Source organism: Mirounga angustirostris, unplaced genomic scaffold, assembly GCF_029215605.1.
Source record: "Mirounga angustirostris isolate CCGP_5_RB_7025 unplaced genomic scaffold, mMirAng1.0.hap1 SCAF_14, whole genome shotgun sequence".
NCBI lineage: Eukaryota > Metazoa > Chordata > Mammalia > Carnivora > Phocidae > Mirounga > Mirounga angustirostris.
This window is the reverse complement of record NW_026991722.1, coordinates 46,496,378-46,515,518: the sequence shown is the minus strand read 5'-3', so window position 1 is coordinate 46,515,518 and position 19,141 is coordinate 46,496,378. Positions and strand designations below refer to the sequence as shown.

Below are 19,141 nucleotides of genomic sequence, written 5' to 3'. Positions count from 1 at the left end.
GCAGATGCTTCACCAACTGAGCCACCCAGGCGCCCCAAAGGTATTTTTATAAGATTTAGCATTATAAAGATAAGACAGCTGATGGGAACAAGGAATAACTGATTACCTGGGAAAGAGGAGCTGCAGAGATGTCCTTGTATAGGTCCAGTGCCGGGGGGACCCAGGCACAAATGGAGGAGGTCGTTTCAGTTAGGGACATAACATCAATGCAAAGCAGAGAAGGCAGAACATGCATACATATGGACAAAGCCAAGTGTGTGATGGTTTCAACAGTGCAATCATGAGGAGTTTCTCGGTGACAAACAATGGCCTCAGATAGCACAGGATGGAGAAGAAGGTATGAGAAGTTGTAAGTGACATAAGCATGAAAGCAGTATGTGAAAGCAATGGACCACAGACATGGAGTAGGACTGCTGGACCACCACAGGGCACAACGTGGACTTTAGCGGCCATGGGCTTACAGCCAGACCTGCTGGTGTGGCCCTGGATAGGTCTCCAGCCTCACCTAGTCCCTTGAGGACTGGGGCTAGAAGGGGGAGAGGGATGGTACAGCATTCTGCCAGCTGAGGACAACGCAGGCAGAGAAAGGCAGGGAACTGATCCCATGTTGCCCCAAGCAAGCTAGGCCTCAAAGGAGGGACATGAGGGCACACGTGGAGTGAACGGTGGTGTAAAGATGGAGATGATGTGGGGTGCCCGGGTGGCTCAGTCAGTTAAGCGTCTGCCTTCAGCTCAGGTCATGATCCCAGGGTCCTAAGATCGAGCCCTACATCAGGCTCCCTGATTAGCAGGGGAGTCTGCTTCTCCCTCTCCCTCCCTCCCTGCTCGTGCGCGTGCTCTCTCTCTCTCAAATAAGTAAAATCTTTTAAAAAAATGGAGATGATGTGGCGCAGTCAAAACAATGTTAGGATCAAGGTTTCTGAGAGAGTGGGTCCAAAGATGGGAGACAGGTGTCAAACTGTGGGCCATACAAAACAGGATGGTGTTGACGCAGTTCCTGAGAAAGGCAAACTTGAAGGTCCCGAGTTGGAGCAAGCAGCTGGCGTGGGCTGGAAGGCCAGATCCTTTATACATTACACCAACACTATCTCTCCATGCGTTCATCTCTTGGCCTGGACTGACTGTGAACTCCCCAGATTGAGGCACCAGGTCTTACCTATCTTGGTATCGCTGGGCCTAACAAAGCACATGGCACACAGTGAGCACTCAATAGTTGTGTCTGCTTAATGCAATCCTCTCAATGCTAAGGACGGTACAAAATGCATGTGGCTTACAATAAATATTTAATGGAGACATCAATTTAGTCAACAACAACATTTCAGAAAAGGAAGATGGGCCCAGAGGTCAAGCCAAAACCGAAAGGATAAATTACATTCAGCAGTGTTTATCGACAACACATAGACAATGTAAGTAAGCTGCTGGATAGTTGTTTAATGCTACAAACACAAAACTAGATGAAGAGCCCCTGCCACTCATCGGATTTTCTCCAGAATATTTCTTCATGTTACAAATGGAAGGTGTTTAATAACAGCCATATTCTGTGGTACTCAATTTGCTGTCTATCACGTCAACTAATATGTTTTGTACTGGGCAGTAGAGAAAATACAGAAGTTAATACGACGAGGTCTCTGTCCTTAAGGGAAATGTAGTGTTGCTGAGGAGATAAGGAAGGAATGCACAAAATGTTACATAACCAGAAAAAGAGCAAGAACAAGGCGGTAAGTATATGGCTAATTCTCAGAAAAAGGGGAGGGGGAATAAGAGAGAAGTAAGTGCTAGGAATACAGAGGTAGGTGGTATTGCCAGGCACTAGACAGGTGCAGACAACAGTAAGGACACACAGAACATGGCCAGATAAGAAACGGGCACCTACTTCAAAAATAAACTGTAGAAGGAGACAACAGTGACCACCGTGATCAGATCCCGTGTCTTCTAGATGTAAAATGTCAGTGCGGATGGTATCACTTGTTCTCCACTATGACCTCTAATACTTACTGGGTTAAACTTCATTTGACATAGGTCTTAACTGGTGCTGTGTTACTACTCCCCTCCAGAAGAAACCAAATCGTTATATTACCACTTTCCATTTTGAGAGTTTTGACTTAAAAAGACCTGAGCACCCACCCTTGCAACTGCTGAGAAATGCTAAAACTGGCTTCAATTTCATGACGTAACTATCGGTTTGGCCAGTCTACACTATTGGATTGTATGCATTATTCATGCACATTTTGACAAAAATAGCATTAAGAGGAAAACCTAGCAATAAAGCCTTTCTTGAGCAACTGATCTCAACATGTTTCTAAAAAGGAAAGTGAACAGACAGTAAGAAAACCAATATATTTTGAAGTTATAATATCCAAAAGGCAGGAATTTTGGTGAAAACTGCTATCACCGTCAGAGCAATTCTAAACAGTAACAGCCACAAAATTATTTAACTGGTAACAAATGTTTCAAAAATAATTCCTTAGAAGATTATCAGAGATTCACCAAGCAAAGCACCCTGAATTGTCCCTCCCCTTAGCTTTTTCATTCCCCCCACCCTGCGCCCCACTCTCTGTGAGCAGGTCTCATAGCCCCAACCAGATTGTAAAGTCCTCAAGAACAAATTTTGTATTTTAGCACCACCTCACCCCGGTCACTCCCCATCTGCCATCCATCCTTCTCCTACATGGAATCCAGAGTGGAGGGAGCGCACACACTGTATAAGATCAGCAAGCACTACTGATTGTCTTGTGCTTGCACTGAATACCAATATATTTTTAGGGAGGACAGAATATCAGTGGCATTTGTTCAAAACCTGCGTTCAACATTTAGAGAGGAACTCAGGGATTTAGGAAGATAGGGTAACCAGCACAGTACCATGAAGAGGTGTCAACGAGGGAGCACAAAAGAAGAATTGGTTAATTCTGCCACGGGGAGTCAGCGAAGACTACTCCAGGGAGCAGGTAATTTAGAGGTATTTGAGAGCTCTGGTAGGAGAAGAGGGTAGCAATCCAGTAAAAGTGGAACAGAAAGGATAGGAATATGAAGAAGGACCCACTCTCTTCTTCCCTTAAGCGGTTCTTTCTATTATTTCTATACTTCATTTGCTTGCAGAACAGTTTTTTCCACAGAACCAGTTTTCCTTTAGTTTCTCCTTGTATCTTGTTGCTTCAGTGTGCATGATTGGCTTAGCCCCCAATGTACCAGGAAGTGGTCACTTTATAGTAAGATCAGCAATTTCACTCAACATAACCATTTCATTTCTTTTCTTAAACACACATACATACACTTATACACACACACAAAATTAGATGTTGCTCCTTTTAAATCATGTTACACAACAGAATTCAATCAAATCGTGAATAAGAAATCTATCTGCTTCACGCAATTTTATGAAATCTTTAGTCACTGAGCATACTTGAAAAATAATGTAAAAATGATCAAGTGATCCCATAGCACTGGAAAAATTAGTCTATACTGTATGCTTGCATCAAGGTTTTGTCTCACCCGCTGTATTAGATTTTCATTGATCCTGCTTAACTGCAAAAACCTAAAGGGACATAAGAGAAAAGTAGCTAAGGGAAAACAGGAAGTCACATGGCCTTTAAGTCTAAACAAATAAAATTATCCTGTTATTTTAAAGGAAGTAACAGAAGTTGTAAGCAACTTTAGAAAAGAAGATTAAACACTTAGTCAAAATAATTTACCAATATTTTAAGAGAAGAATCTTTAAAAGTATTTTTACATCTTTTAAATATTAGCTTGAGTTTATCTTTTCTATGAGTCAGAAATTAAAAATAAGCTGTAAATGAAGTATAGGTTTGCATACGTTTTCTTGGTCTTATTTAACTCCACATCTAGTAGCCTGCTGTCACTATCATGCTTCAGGGCTGGAGGAAGGCTGAGGTGGCTAATGCAGTAAGTGAAGGGAGTAAGGGGACAAGACTGATTTGAGGACACAGACAGAACATGCATCATGTCAAGAGCCTTGAAGGCCTGTTAAAGAGTCTGATTTTTATTCTCAGTGCAATGAGAAGCCACCGCAGGATTTTAGGCAGGGGAATGCAATGAGGTGACTGTCTACAAAGTGTCACTGTGGGTGGTGTATACAGAGTGAACTTCAGGACGGCAAGGCTGGAAGCATGGTAGTTAAGAGGTTGGACATGAGTGAGTATGGCCCACGTGATGAGAGCTCAGTGTGCCGGATGCTGTTTTAAGTATAGATATTTATCACTATAAGCTCATGACCTATTTGCAGATGAAGAAATGAGGCACAGAAAAGTGAATTAACTTTCCAAAGGATATAGGAATTGGTAGAGCCATAATTTATCAACAGCCTCCAGCCCCAGGCACCTTACCTTTTAACCCTATAGTAAGAAAACATACATGGCTTTGAGGTATGATTTTAAGACAGAATGGACAAGTTTTGGGCTGGGTTTCACGGATGTGGCACATCAACGTCACAAACTGCTCCTAGGTTTCTGGCTTTAGAAGAGGAAGAAGGTGCCATTTACTAAAATAAGGCAAACTCCAGGAAGAAGAGGAGGAGGATGATCTAGGATAAAGACCAAAAATTCATTTATTTATCCAGCTGATAGCTGAGTATGTAAGTCTCTAACAAGAGGTCAGGGTTAGAGATGTAAATTTGGGAACTGTGGTGGTCAGACTAATGGTCCCCCAAACATGTCCATGTCCTAACCTCCAGAACCCTGTGGATATATTACCTGACATGATAAGAGGACTCTGCAGATGTGACTGAATTAAGGACCTTATGATGCAGAGGTTACCCTGGATTACCTGGGTGGGCCCCCTGTAATCCCTAAGGTCCTTGAGAAAAAGTGAGGGAGAAAAGTCAGAGTCAGAGACAGCGAGCATGGAAGATGTCACACTGCCGGCTTTGAGGATGGAGGATGGGGACTCAAGTCAATAGATGCAGGTAGTCTCTAGAAACTAAAAAAGGAAAGGAAATAGGTTCTCTCCCAGAGCCTTCAGAAGAAACACAGCTCTAACCAAGACCTTGACTTTAGGACTTCTGACCTCCAGGACTGTAAGAAAACAAATCTGCACTGTTCAAGCACATTCATGGTAATTTGCTATAGCACCAACAGGAAACTAGTACAGGAATTTTAAGTTAGTATTTAAAATGATGTGGTATTGAAAGGGAAGGTGGAAGAACAAGAACCAAACAGAAGTTCTTGAGAGGGTACAAGGAGATGGGTACATGAACAAATGAGGAGGGGATGGCTTTCACTAAGGAAGGACATTTCTTCTTTTGTGACAGAAAGGAAGAAGGAAGCAGGAAGGGAGGTTGATGTGCAAAGACTGTAGTGAGAAGATGAAGTCATTCCCAAATGATGGCTTTTATGATCTTAATGAATTATATGGCTAGGTCATTAGCAGCCCAAGGCTTGAACCCGGGGCATCGGACTCTTAACTTTAATGAAGTTATACACTTCATCAAATGATTTTCAAGATTTCTAGTAGGAAATAGTAGGAGTGGCCACAGAAAGGGAACTCTGTGCAGGCAAATACAACACAACTTAGGTGAGTCATTCAGGGCAGGAAGGAGCAAAGGCATGGCACCTGTCCCTCTCCTTCATTTCTACAACCATGGTAGAACATGCTGATTGACCTAGACACTTGCACTCAGCCTCAGGATCCTTCTCAACACAGCAAACCCTAAAGCAGCAAGTACTGCAAACCAGTCTGAATTGGCACTTGAGCTGTGATGTATTTGCCAGTCCTCACCTGGGGACTACAGTTCTTTTTATCTTTTCCTCCCAGAGGAGATGATTTTGGAGAGTGTTTTGAGTGATAAAATATGACTGAGAAGCAGAAAGATGACAGTAGCTGCTAAATGTCTATCAAGAAGAGAATGATCAAGAAAACAGTGGTGAATCATATCCCGGACTTTTACACAACCTTTAAAAAGAATGAGCACAAACAATGAATCATGGAACACTACATCAAAAACTAATGATGTAATGTATGGTAATTAACATAATAAAGTAAAAAAATTTTTTAAAAATTTGTTTTTTAAATAAATAAAAAGAATGAGTTAGAGTTGTACTACTGATGGGAAAGATTTCCAAGTTATGCTGTTACATGAAAATGCAGATCCGGAACAACCATACAGCTACTTCCACTCCTGACTCACAACAAAACAAAGCTGTACAAACACGTACACATATACAGGGGACTGCTTTAAAAAGGCCTGGAAGAGAATGAATCAGGCTGTCACTAAGAACTTCCAAGGAAGAGTGCATAATTAGGATAAGGGATGAATGGAAAACTTCACTGGGTAATGCACTTATTTTCACATTGAATTATTTATAACAATTTTTCTTAATGAACATTAAATTTTTTTTTTTTTTTTTTAAAAAGAACATAAAAGATGAGCTGAAGTGTCTGGGCTCTTTTATATTCAGACCTCTTTGCATTTAATCCTATGATCCCTCTAGTGACCTTCCTTTTTGGATGCCCCAAACGGAAGGAATACAGAAGATAACACTCCTGGATTTGGCACAGAGTAGGTGTGAAAACATGTTTGCAGCCTCCAGTGTCATTCCCCCTCCCCTCCCACCTCCCTCACTCATGTTAAATACTTCCTTTGCCCTGTCAATCATCCCACTGCTTTCAAATCCTAGCTTCACTTTCTCTTCCCAGTGAGTCACTCTTTCACAAATGCCTTATCTAAGTGACAACATCATCATCAGTATAATCTTTCCTCTATTCCAAAATCTGGCTATTAAAATTACTTTTCCCATTCTTTTGATTATATCATACTTCCCACAATAAAGGTCCTATTAGCTCTGTTTATCTCATGTAATGAATCTCTTCTCCAAAAGCCCACCAAGCAATCATTTTCCCTGTCTTAGATGATCACACTGTTTTAATTTCCTCAACCCGATCTTCTTTAGTTCTCATTTCTATTACCTCTCACTGTGCCTCCTTTAATCTCCCACTTTGAATGTGATCCTTTCACTCCCTATCCACCGGGGTCTCCTGCCTCCATGGTCAAGTTCTACAAGACCAGTAATTGCGTACATCCACCTATTCTGTAAGAACTTGATTTCCTCACAGAAGAGAGCTGTTCTCAGCCTCACTCATCTCCAGCCACTCCCCCCACCCACACGTACCTCAAAAACTCTGAAGTAAGTTTTTCAAAGGTCAAAACTACTTAGTGGGCCATCCCCTTCCAAGTCATTCAGCTCCCCCACATATGTCTGTTTGTGGAGCACTAGTACGCATCAGGCCCAGTCCTAAACACAGTTTAAGCACAGGAACTCATTTAATCCTGACTCAGCCTGTTGAAATGGATATACTTATCCCCATTTTAAGTATGTGTCAACACAGAACCTGAGAGGTCACAGAACTTGTCCAAGGTCACACAGCCAGCTAATGTCAGAGGCAGGATTCCAATTTAGACAATGGAGTCCATGCTCATCAGTTTGTCAGTTTTCTGGCATGTATTTCTGAGGCAAAATTAAGCACTTTTCTCTGCCATACTATGGTCTCACCTCTACGCTGGCACTCAGCAGACTGTACTGTAACCACATGTTACTCATCTGTATCCTTTGAGGATACAGAGTACTCTCTGATGACAGAAACTGTCCCTTTCTCTACCCTTAGACACGGAATAACACCCGGAACTAGGAGGTATTTAACGGTCGCTGAATAAAGGCAAAAAATCAAATTCGTGAGTTTTAACAGCACTCCCTCTCTAGCCTAGCACACACCGTCAACGCAGGCAGACCCATTTTCAACTCTCAGGCTCCTGCCTCAAGAACACAGCATGAAAGACAGCCCGCTTGGGAGCAGCAGTGCTACCTCTCAGCTGCTCGGTCCAGGACACTGCAGGGGACATCTACTCCCAGCAGACATTTAGGTGGTGGGCCTCAATTCAATTCACCAACGACACAGAAGGCAGGATGCTCGAGTTACCTGACAGCGCATCATAGAACTCGTCCTCACTGAGGATGCTGCGAGGTGGTGAGCCTTCCGCCAGAGACCGTTCTAATTCATGATGCTCGGTGGCCAGAGTCTCCAGTGCTTCTGACAAAATTTTGTTTTTTTCTTGTTCCTGCTCCAATTTAAAATTCCTCACCTAGAACAAAACGGATACACAAGAAAAGACTTCAGAGTGACAGGAGCCACAGACTTACGCATGAAGGATATAAAATTTATTTGCTTTTGATCCAGTTCAAACGCAACATCAGAAATGAAAACAGTCGTGTTATATACACGCATGTATGAATGAGCACACTTACTAAGCCAATTCTGTTCTTCCCGTGGGGGCTTTTCTTACAACAGCCCTAGCTAATGAAAACAGATTAAGACTAGCAAATTTGGCTCAAAGGATTAAGATTCTAGTATAAGAACATGAGCCAATTCAGAAATCAGATAAAATTTTTTAAAAACAGAGTATCTCTCTCAACATTAATCATGAGATTGTTAATTTTTGAACAAAATAATTAAAACCATTCTGAGTATTAAAATATGTACCACATCAAAGTGTTAAGATATAAATGGGCCACCTGGGTGGCTCAGTTGGTTAAGTATCCAACTCTTCTGATTTTGGCTCAGGTCATGATCTCAGGGTGGTGAGATCAAGCCCTGAGTTGGGCTCGCACTCAGCGGGGAGTCTGCTCAAGATTCTCTCCCCCTCTGTGCCGCCCACCCTGCTCGCACTCTCCCTTATTAGAAAAAAAAATTTTTTTAAAGCCTAAGATATAATCCTCTAGTTTACTTCCAAAATAGCTGATACGTGAAAGGAAACGAGAGGCCAGGCAATGACATTTTGACTTCAATTTTTTCAATTCCATATTTTGGTTACGGTTCCATATTTTACCTTGAATTTAGTACACTAGCAACAACAACAAAAAGATTATAAACAAGGCAAAGACTGGTTTCATTTTTCATCTTTTAATGAAATGATCTACTCATCCTACCTAATTCAAGAGCATCTCAAACTTTGCAGTTAACGAACACCTCCTGAAATTTAAGTAAGCTGACCCTCCCTCCTACAAAATAGCAGGTGCTAGATTTGGTGCGGACAGTTTCACCTGTCTTGGTGTAAGAACTCTAGGAATCACAACTTTTCTGTAATCTCCCTCAACTTGCAGAAAAGAGATCTATCATTACCCACTGTGCAATCTCAGAAGTCTCGCGTTCTTTAGCTGCCTCACCTAAAAATTAGATTATTAGACAAAGGTGGAATCCTCTATCAGTAGTCTTCAACTTTTTTTTTTTTTTTTTAACTTTAGCGAAGCAGACTCTTTCTCAAAAATAACCCCAACACAGGAAACAGATGTTTTAGAAAGCTGCGATGGCTAACACTGGTACAATCAGGAGCACTATGGCTTTCTCTCCCCTCCATCCGAAGTGGGGACTGTTCCAACAGTTTGAAAAGCTCTGGATATGGGGACTCCACAACCTCCTCCAGGTGGAAGTTCTGATGGGTCGTGGAAGCTGCAGAACTGAGCTGCTCTCTAAATTAGTTTCTCTGCTGAATCTCACCCTTTCACCTCCTGACACTCCCTGGCACCTTCTCCTCCCTGTAGTTCTGACTCCAGGGTCCTTTGTGGCCCTGAGTTGCTGAGAGCCGCACACCAGGTTCAACACTGAGAGTCCTGGACAGAACTTAAAAATAAAGCTTTAATAAAATGCCACATTCATAAAAGAGAGTAAAACATTTATTATCTTGGGAATAGTTCCAGTCCTCAGGCACCTTAGTGTTTATGATTACAGCAATGAGATTATCATTAGAGCTGTCATCACGAAATAAGAATAGCAATGAATGGTTCCATACAAATTTTAGGATTGTTTGTTCCAGCACTTTGAAAAATGTCATTGGAATTTTGATTGGGATGGCACTGAAGGTATAGATTGCACTACTGGGTATTTACCCCAAAGACACAGATGTAGTGAAAAGAAGGGCCACATGCACCCCAGTGTTCATAGCAGCAATGTCCGCAATAGCCAAACTGTGGGAAGAGCCGAGATGCCCTTCAACAGATGAATGAATAAAGATGTGGTCCATATATACAATGGAATATTACTCAGCTATCAGAAAGGATGAATACCCAACTTTTACATCAACATGGATGGGACTGGAGGAGATTATGCTAAGTGAAATAAATCAAGCAGAGAAAGTCAATTATCATATGGTTTCACTTATTTGTGGAACATAAGGAATAGCATGGAGGACACTAGGAGAAGGAAGGGAAAAATGAGGGGGGCGGATTGGAGGGAGAGATGAACCATGAGAGATTATGGACTCTGAGAAACAAACAGGGTTTTAGAGGGGAGGGGGGGGTTGGTTAGCCCGGTGATGGGTATTAAGGAGGGCACGTACTGCATGGAGCACTGGGTGTTATATGAAAACAATGGATCGTGGCTCACCACATCAAAAACTAATGATGTATTGTATGGTGACTAACATAACAAAACTAAAAAAAAAAAAAAAAAAAAGAATAGCAATGAATGGTAAATCAGCAAAGACATGCAAAACTGAAAAAGAAATACTTACATAATTACAGTTTTTAAGAAATTGCAAAATACTTGTAAATATTCCTATAATCTATATTTTATCTCCAGAGGAGGAAGTACTCTTATTATGGCTGGAGTCAACTAAAAAAAACAAAACAAAACCCAAATTGTTCTCCATCTCATGGGGAAGACAACTCATTTATTTGTAAACAAGGACTACAAAGTTGAGCACAATGTCCAAAACGATCCTTTCTTCAAATGGGAAAGATCTTTACAGCACGGTTATATATGTAGATTCCAAAAATACCACTGCAGGAGGATCCAAGCTCCTTCACCCCTGCCCACCTGCTCCCTTTAGCATTATCTTTATAGCTTTTCAAATATCAAAATGCAAATGCACTGTTGATACTGAACCTTTCAATATATGAATCAACTAAATTAACCCTTCTAGTTCACAAATACATTAGTTTTATACCTACATTCATCTAGATTTTAGAATAGTGGCAAAATAAATGATCAAGGCCCCCAAATACCATGCTCCCTCTACAAAATCTTATTTAAAATCCAATTTATCCTCTATCCATCTCAAATAAGCACCACTTCATTTCTGCTACTTTGGACATATGCTCTTACTTGTTCTTAAGAGGAGTGAAAGGGGTGGGAAGCAGAAGCAGGAGAAGAGGCTCTCACCACTATTCTAGTTCTTACCTTGTTTTTATCTCATTGACCTGACTGCACTTGTCCTTGTTTCAAGCATAACAGGATCTTCTGCACTGAAGATCCCTTCCTCTAAAATTACACATAAAATGGCAATTTCTTTCATCATGTACAGTGATGTATCTGAGAATAGGTATATACATCACAGAAACTACAGTAAAGAGCTCTTTATTGCTTTAGAGAAGCGTCTAAGAACATACTTAACTGCCATTGATACCTTTTAGCCATTTAGAAAGATCACTGGAACAATGTTATTCCAAATCCTCTACAATCTCGGTATTTCAGAAACACCACGGGACACCCTGGCATTTAAAAATTACTGCAGAAGCCCAACATATGTGTTTATAATTACAGTAGAACATTTCTAGAATACAGGTGACATTTTTCAAATTAAATATAAAATTCAAATATAAAATTTATACCCTCAGTCCTATAACTTTCCCATAACAAAAATTAACATATAACAAAGTGAACGTAAATGTTGAACTTATTAGGAATAATTTAAGGACTGAACCATCACACTCTTAATAATAAACATACACATGCTCCACATCTGCACCACTTTAGACTCATGCATATACAAGCCTTTCCACTAGTCTTCTCAAACCACAGCAACATGATCATCTTACATCTTATTCCATTTCATGCTGGCAGGTGGAAATTCACAATGAACACTTCCAAAGTGTTCTTCACACAGTGAGCAGATGCTGGCTAAAGAATCAAGAGTTTTAAAAACAGTTACATGCTAGTCCGTGCACACGCATTTTATCTACTCTCATTCTATAAAGTACCCTGCTATTTCCCCATGTTCCACAGAGGTTAAGTCAGGCAAAGACAATAATTAAATCTGGCAAAAACACACTACTAGGTGGGGAGCAGGTGATGACTATTCACAGAATATTGTGTCCAATTATCCAATTACAGGTTAGGTGAGATTCTGGTCTTGATCAATCTAGTAAAGCTCTTTCAACTGGCCACACTCCCATCAGCTAAATAGCATTAGCCTTACTCCTTGTTATTGGATGCATGGCTACAATAACACAGAATATATTAGCTTAACAGTGAAATACTAGACCTTGAATTTAAAACCTCTAATTTCATCTCTCAGGTAAGGAATTACATTGACAACTATTTTTGTGCCTACAGGACCAACACTAAACTGACTTCAAAACTTTTTAAGAGATATGTGCTTTAGATGACTCCCTGCTATGGCCACATAGCTGTTAAAGTGGGTCTGGTCCTTTATGGTTGGTAAGGGCTCTTCTGCTCCTAGAAGACCATCTAACTGTTTTGGTGTACGAGGATGGAGCTCTCATGTGAATGACCGTCAGAGCTCCTTCTAAATCCACAGCCAGGCTGAATCACACCCTCACCTCCAGGGTCCAGGAAAATTAAGGTTTGATCCCATGTCTGAGGCACAATCAAGTGTAATAATATATATCCTCACGACCAGAGTATATACTTACTTTTATAGATTTACAAAGCATCTTTACACACTTCCAAGTTTTCATGGATTCTAATGCCCTTCTATGCTATCCCATAACGGCCTTTACAAGTGCAATGCATTTCCTTCCTTATGTTCCTGAAGACCTTTTCTACAGTCCTTTTTACTACTAAAAAAAGACACTTCTTCAAAAACAACTATGCCTCCATGACCAAAGCAGATCTGTCTGATAGACTATGGAGATGGAGGCAGGATGTGCAAGGCAGTTGTAGTGGAGGAAGGACTGTATAAAGCTTGCAGATGGCCTTAAGAACTCTGGCTTTGATTCTGAGGGGAAACTGGTGGAGGGCTCTGTACAGAGGAGTAAAGTCATCTGATTGACATCTGAATATGATCTCTATGGCTGACCTGTGGAGAACCAGGGGGAGGTCAAGAGTAGAATCAACAAGATCCTTTCAGAGGCTGCTGCAACCATCCAGGTAAGAGATGAGTAAGAACAATGAAGGTGTTCCTAAGTAGTGAGATTCTGAATTGTCTTTGTAGGAAGGCCTAAATGATTTGCTGACAGACTGCCTATTATGGGATAGTAAAAAAAAAAAAAAAATCAAGGATGATTTCACAGTTTTGGCCTAAGAACTAAAGATAGAGCCACCGTTACCTAAAACGGGAAAGACTGCAGAAGGAACAGGGACAATCAGGAACTCCGTTTCGTATATGTTAAATGTGAAATGCTATCAGACATCCAAGTGTAGGTGTCAAGCAGACAGGTATCAAATCAGGTGTTCAAGGAAGAGGTCCAGGCTGGAGATAGAACTCTGGGAGTCATTTGTAAATATATTACAAGCTGTAAGAGTAGAAAGAATCATTAAGGGAGAAAGTGAGGTGTAAATAGGAAGAAATCCAAAGACATACCATCTTCTGACTGGAGATGTGAAAGAACCAGCACAAGGAAACAAAGAGAGGAAGAGAGACAGAAGGAAAACCAGGAGTGTGTGGTGTCCTGTAAGCCACATGTTTCTATACTGATCAAAGATTCAAAAGAGAGGGGGCGATTAATGATGTGGAGAGAGAGAGGAGAGAATTGCTGGAATGATGTTCTGGAGTTTGTGAAAAAGGATGGGATCTAATCCACAAGTGTACAGTTGGCCCTTGTCAGGGCACAGAAAGTTCATCCTCAGTTGCAAGAGAAACGTAGATGTGCACAATTTAGATGGGTAGGTATGGGTAATAAAGTTTTCTCCTAACTGCTTTTGTCTCAACATGCCTATGCGAAATATAGAGAATAAGAAACAAAGAGGTCATCAATTTACAGATCCCAGCATGTGATGTAGTAAAAAGCCTCTAGTCTCTTAACATTATAGACAACATAAAAGAGTCTGTCCTGAGATTAAAAATGAGATCATTTCCAAGCCTTCCAAAGCCTCATTTGCACTAACCTGGTCAACCCAAAACAGGGCAGCTGTTCATTTTCCTGTTGCTTACAGTCAATGGTCACTGGCTCTTGGCACCATTAAAAAAAGGTCCTTTTCTTACTGGCATTGCCATCTTCCTCAACCTGGCTCAAGACAAGACAAAAGGAAATCCCACTGGGAATTACCTCTGTGCCTCTCTGCCCTTGAGAAAGAAGATGAGGGCCTGTATTTTGTTGTCGACTTACTGACATATTCTAAGTAAAATGACTTCAGTGGAGCTTGTTAAACTGCTAATAGTTTCTGCTAATAATCTGTTAAAGTCAATTACTTCCAAGTGTATTTTCAGACATTTAAATCAAGGAGGAATTTGGGGGTAACTGGCTATTCCTATGTGTAGGACAGAGACCAATAAATAGGCACTGAAGAAATATTTGATAAATAAATGGGAGGTTTTTATAAGCAAGGTGGTAACAATCCTTGGAAGAATATAAACTCAGAATATTTAATATTTATTTTTGTCAGACTGATTTAAAAATAATATCCCAGAGAAATAAAATCAATGAGACTAGTAATATATAATGTAATATAAATGTAGAACTATTTACCTTCCACCATATACTACCAACAGTAGATTCAATACAAATTTACTCCACTGCCTTGTTCAGTGGTTCTGGCATTTAAATAATTTGGTACAAGTAAGAGCTCATAAATAATTTTCTCTTCCAACTGCAAAGTTGAATCATTTGACGATGATTATAACACTTACATAAGGTACATCTAAAGTCTCCACAAGTATGTTTATTTTATATTCCAGAAGTAGCACTTATAGGATTATATTCCTAAAAGCACTATGCACATTTCAATGCATAATTTCCAACATATATTCTACTTTATAGTATAATGTATTAAAAGTTTCAAAAAGTTTTCATGTATCATGTGTACAAAAAATGCTAAATTGACACATGTAATGGCATATATTAAACACCTTAAACAACTTTCAGTGTAACGTAATAAATTGGTGTTGGCTAGATAAAAATGGTAAAGTTAGATTCTAAAGCAGCCTATTTAATAAAGATTCTGAAATTTTTTTAAGTATTTTTTTAATCATGTCTTTTTAACTCTCCATCAAAATATCTGTTGATAACTGAATTCCCTACTGTTCAGAATGGTTCCTGGAGCATACTTAAAAATAAGTACTGAAACAATATTTTTAAATGAATAAACATTAAGTTACATAGTAACAAGAGAAGTAGAGAGGGGCACTGAAGCAATGCAAAATAATTTTTTTGACTGAAGATGAAGATGTGTTCAGACATTCAAAATCTGAAAGAAGCCATCATCAGCAGGCCTACACTATGAAAAAAAACTTAAGTCCTTCAAGCAAAAGAAAAATGATACCAGATGGAAATATTCATCTATACAAAGGAACGAAGAACACCAGAAATGGTAAACATGTGGCTAAAAAGACTTTTTTCTTATTTAAAAAAATAATTGGGATAAGATCTCTTCAACTAGTATTTATACTTCAATGTTTACCAAGAAATAATTTAAGTCCAGGACCCTAAACAGAAATGTCCTAAAAATCTCATTATTTTAACTTCAGTATGAGTTTATTTAGGGGGAAAAAAAAAGAAAAAAGAAAAAGGACAATTTCATAAGCATTTGTATAAACTGGTTCTGTGTACACAGGGCTAATTTTATATCTACTACTGATAAAGTATATGCATAGCATTTTACAGTTTAAAAGGCACTTTTACATACTATTAGTTCATTAAATCCTAACAACCCTATGAGGAATATATGGGTGGGTGTGTACGGGTGTGGGTGTGTGTGTGTAAACTGAAGATTATATAAAGTTTAAGCTCCTTGCCATAGGTTATCAGAGGAATAAGAACTGAAACCAAGATCTTTTAACTTCAAATCCCATAAGCTTTCCAAACCATGGTGTGGCAATAACATCGCTGAAGAAATAAATGATCATAAGTCTTAGAAGCAGAGGGTTTCACTTTGGGGAGATGGGGTGGAGGGGGGGGGGGGTTGTCCAGGAAGGTAATGGTTACCGGTTTGGTGGACCAGGAAAATGGGGGTGGGGCATGCAAAGCAGACTGACCTGGACTACAGCAAAATATTCGTTAAAACCATCACTTGGACCCCTGTCAGGGATTACATCACTGTAAAACGGCAAATTCATAAAGCAGATTAGAAACTTGGCTGAATCCATGCCCTCCAGGAGACAGATTTCTCATTCCAAGAATGAGTAGATCTGTCCTGTTCAAAACCTGCCTTAGAGCCAAGGTTCTCCATCATGAAGAGTATATCTAGATCAGCTATAGGATCTGTTGGGTTTTCCTTTTTTTTTTTTAATTAGAAGGCCCAGTTTTAGCCCAGTCCTACTGAATCAAGACTTCCAAGAAAGAACGAGGCTTTTGTACCATTACAGAAATTGCTAATTTCTCCTACTATCTGTGGGAGAATCCCAATTTGTTAGCTGGCTATATTGCCCTCCAGCTAAAAGATTATTTCTCAGTCTCTCTGGCAGCTAGGGCCATATGACTTAAGTTCTGTCCACGAAGAATGAAAGCATTGTGAGGAACTCACCAGATCACCTTAAAGGGAAGGGCAAACTCCTATTTTTGCCCTTTACTCCTTCCTGATGACCATAATTTGATATATGGAATAGCCTCTAACATGGGAAACTGCTATACCAGGCCCAGACTGCCCACATCCTATCTTCTTTAAGGTGGAAAAAGAATCTCTAACTTATTTAAGCTAATATTAGGTGGCTTGGAGTTTCTTGTTTGTTTAATGCTAATACTAACATTAATACATATAATTTTTTCTTTTTTTCCCCAAAGCACTACAGATCATTCTGATGTGCCTCCTGGATAAGAATTACTGACTTAGGAGAATTTCCATTTAGTTAAAAAATTTGGGGGCGCCTGGGTGGCTCAATTGGTTAAGCAACTGCCTTCGGCTTGGGTCATGATGCCAGGGTCCTGGGATCGAGCCCCATGCTGGGCTCCCTGCTCTGCGGGGGAGCCTGCTTCTCCCTCTCCTTCTGGCTGCCACTCCCCCTGCTTGTGCACTCTTTCTCTGTCAAATAAAATCTTTAAAAAAAATTTTACTAAACACCTACTACTCTTTCAAAGTAAGTGCTAGGGATACAAAGTAGAGTAAGAGATTGGTTAATCCAGGGAGAGATTATAGTCTGAGATTATAGTGTGAGAAAAAGACACTTCACATTCCTACCCAGCTCATATATTAAAAACACTAATCGAGCGTTACTTCTCAAAAGCTTTTCAGTGGCTCCTTATTGCCTTTGGTTAGTCTCCAAATGGGAGTGTGCGTACCCATGAAATATTAGAAAGTCTTTTCTATTTGTCAAAAAAATTAAGACAAATTATATATACAGATATGATATACATATATAGGATATATACAGACTGATGACTGTGCCCTCACATGGTCCACATGCCACATGGCCAAGGGTAAAGTGCAAGAGGTACAGTAACTTCAAGATATTGTGATATACTGCAGATTATGAGCTTGATTATGAAGATATACAGACTATATTAACCCCCCAAATATATCCATTATCATAAAGACCATTGCAAAGGAACTTCAGATTAAAGATAATACTAATGACACAGGGTGCCTGGGTGTCTCAGTCGGTTAGGTGTCCAACTCTTGACTTGGGATCAGGTCATGATCTCAGGGTCCTGGGACTGAGCCCTGTGTCACTCCACGCTCAGTGGGAGTCTGCTTGAGATTCTCTCTCTCCCTCTCCCTCTGCCCTTCCCTGCTAGCTCTTTCTCAAAAAAAAAAAAACAAAAACCAGTTAACCAGATATGTGTGGGATCATTTCTGGACTCTTAATCTGTTGCACTGATCTGTGTGTCTTTCTTTTACCAACACCATATTCTCTCAATTACTATAACTTTATAGAGAGTGTTGAAATCGGGTAGTCTAAATCCTGTAACTTTGTTCTCTTTCAAAATTGGTTTGGCTACTATAGGTCCTTTGCATTTCTATATAAATTTTAGAATCAGTTTGTCAATTTCTACCCAAAAAAATAAATAAAATGAAATAAAAAACCCTGCTGGAATTCTGCCTGGGATTACTTTGACTGTATAAATCAATTTGGGGAGACCAGACATCTTAACAGTGTTGAGTCTTCTGATACAAATAGGGATATCTGTTTATTTAGGACTCTAGTTTCTCTCAATATATCAAAAAGAGAACAAAAACAAAATCTCTTAATGGATGTACAGACCCAAATGTAAAGCTAAAATTAGAACACTTCTGGAAGAAAACACAGGAGAAAAATCTTAGCAACCATGAGCTTGGCAAAAATTTCTTAAATAGGTCACAAAGCCATATATATATACATACACACACATATATATATACTCATATATATATATGAAACATCATCAATATCAAAAACTTTTGCTTTTTAAAAAGTAATGTTAAGAGAAAGGCAAGCAAGAGACTGGGAGATAATATTTGTAAACCACATATCCAATAAAGGACTTGTATCCAGACTATATAAGGAACTCCTGTAACTCAGCAATAGAATGACAACCCGATTTAAAAATGGGCAAACGACTTGAACAGACATTTCTCTAAACATACAAATGGCCAACAAGTATATGAAAAGATGCTCAGCACCTTCAGTCATTAGGGAATGCAAATCATTACAATAGTGAGATACCACTTTACACCCACTAGGATGAGTTAACTTTTTTTTTTTTTAAAGGAAAATAACAGGGGCGCCTGGGTGGTGCAGTCAGTTGAGTGTGTGACTCTTGGTTTCGGCTCAGGTGGTGATCTCACTGTCATGAGATCCAGCCCCACATCAGGCTCTGCACTCAGTATGGAATCTGCTTGAGTTTCTCTCTCCCTCTCCCCCTCCCACTCATGCTCTCTAAAATAAATAAGTCTTTTAAAAAATTTAAAAAGGAAAATAACAAGTGTTGACAAGGATGTGGAAAAAATGAAGCCTTGTGCACTGCTGGTGGGGACATAAAATGGTGCACATTGCTGTGGAAAACCGTTTGAGGATTCCTCAAAAAGCTAAACCTAGACCTACCAC

At 39.8% G+C, this 19,141-nt stretch overlaps 1 protein-coding gene across 8 annotated transcripts in view; it reads right to left on the bottom strand.

The window, feature by feature from the left end:
* The window catches only part of OSBPL1A (oxysterol binding protein like 1A), a 223,953-nt gene that overhangs the window by 85,214 nt on the left and 119,598 nt on the right, over window positions 1-19,141 (bottom strand). For all 8 annotated transcript variants that reach the window (XM_045886910.3, XM_045886911.3, XM_064577797.1 and 5 more), the window contains one exon: window positions 7,927-8,089. In XM_045886910.3, coding sequence (XP_045742866.2) covers window positions 7,927-8,089 — 163 coding nt within the window. The remainder of the gene's footprint in view (window positions 1-7,926; window positions 8,090-19,141) is intronic.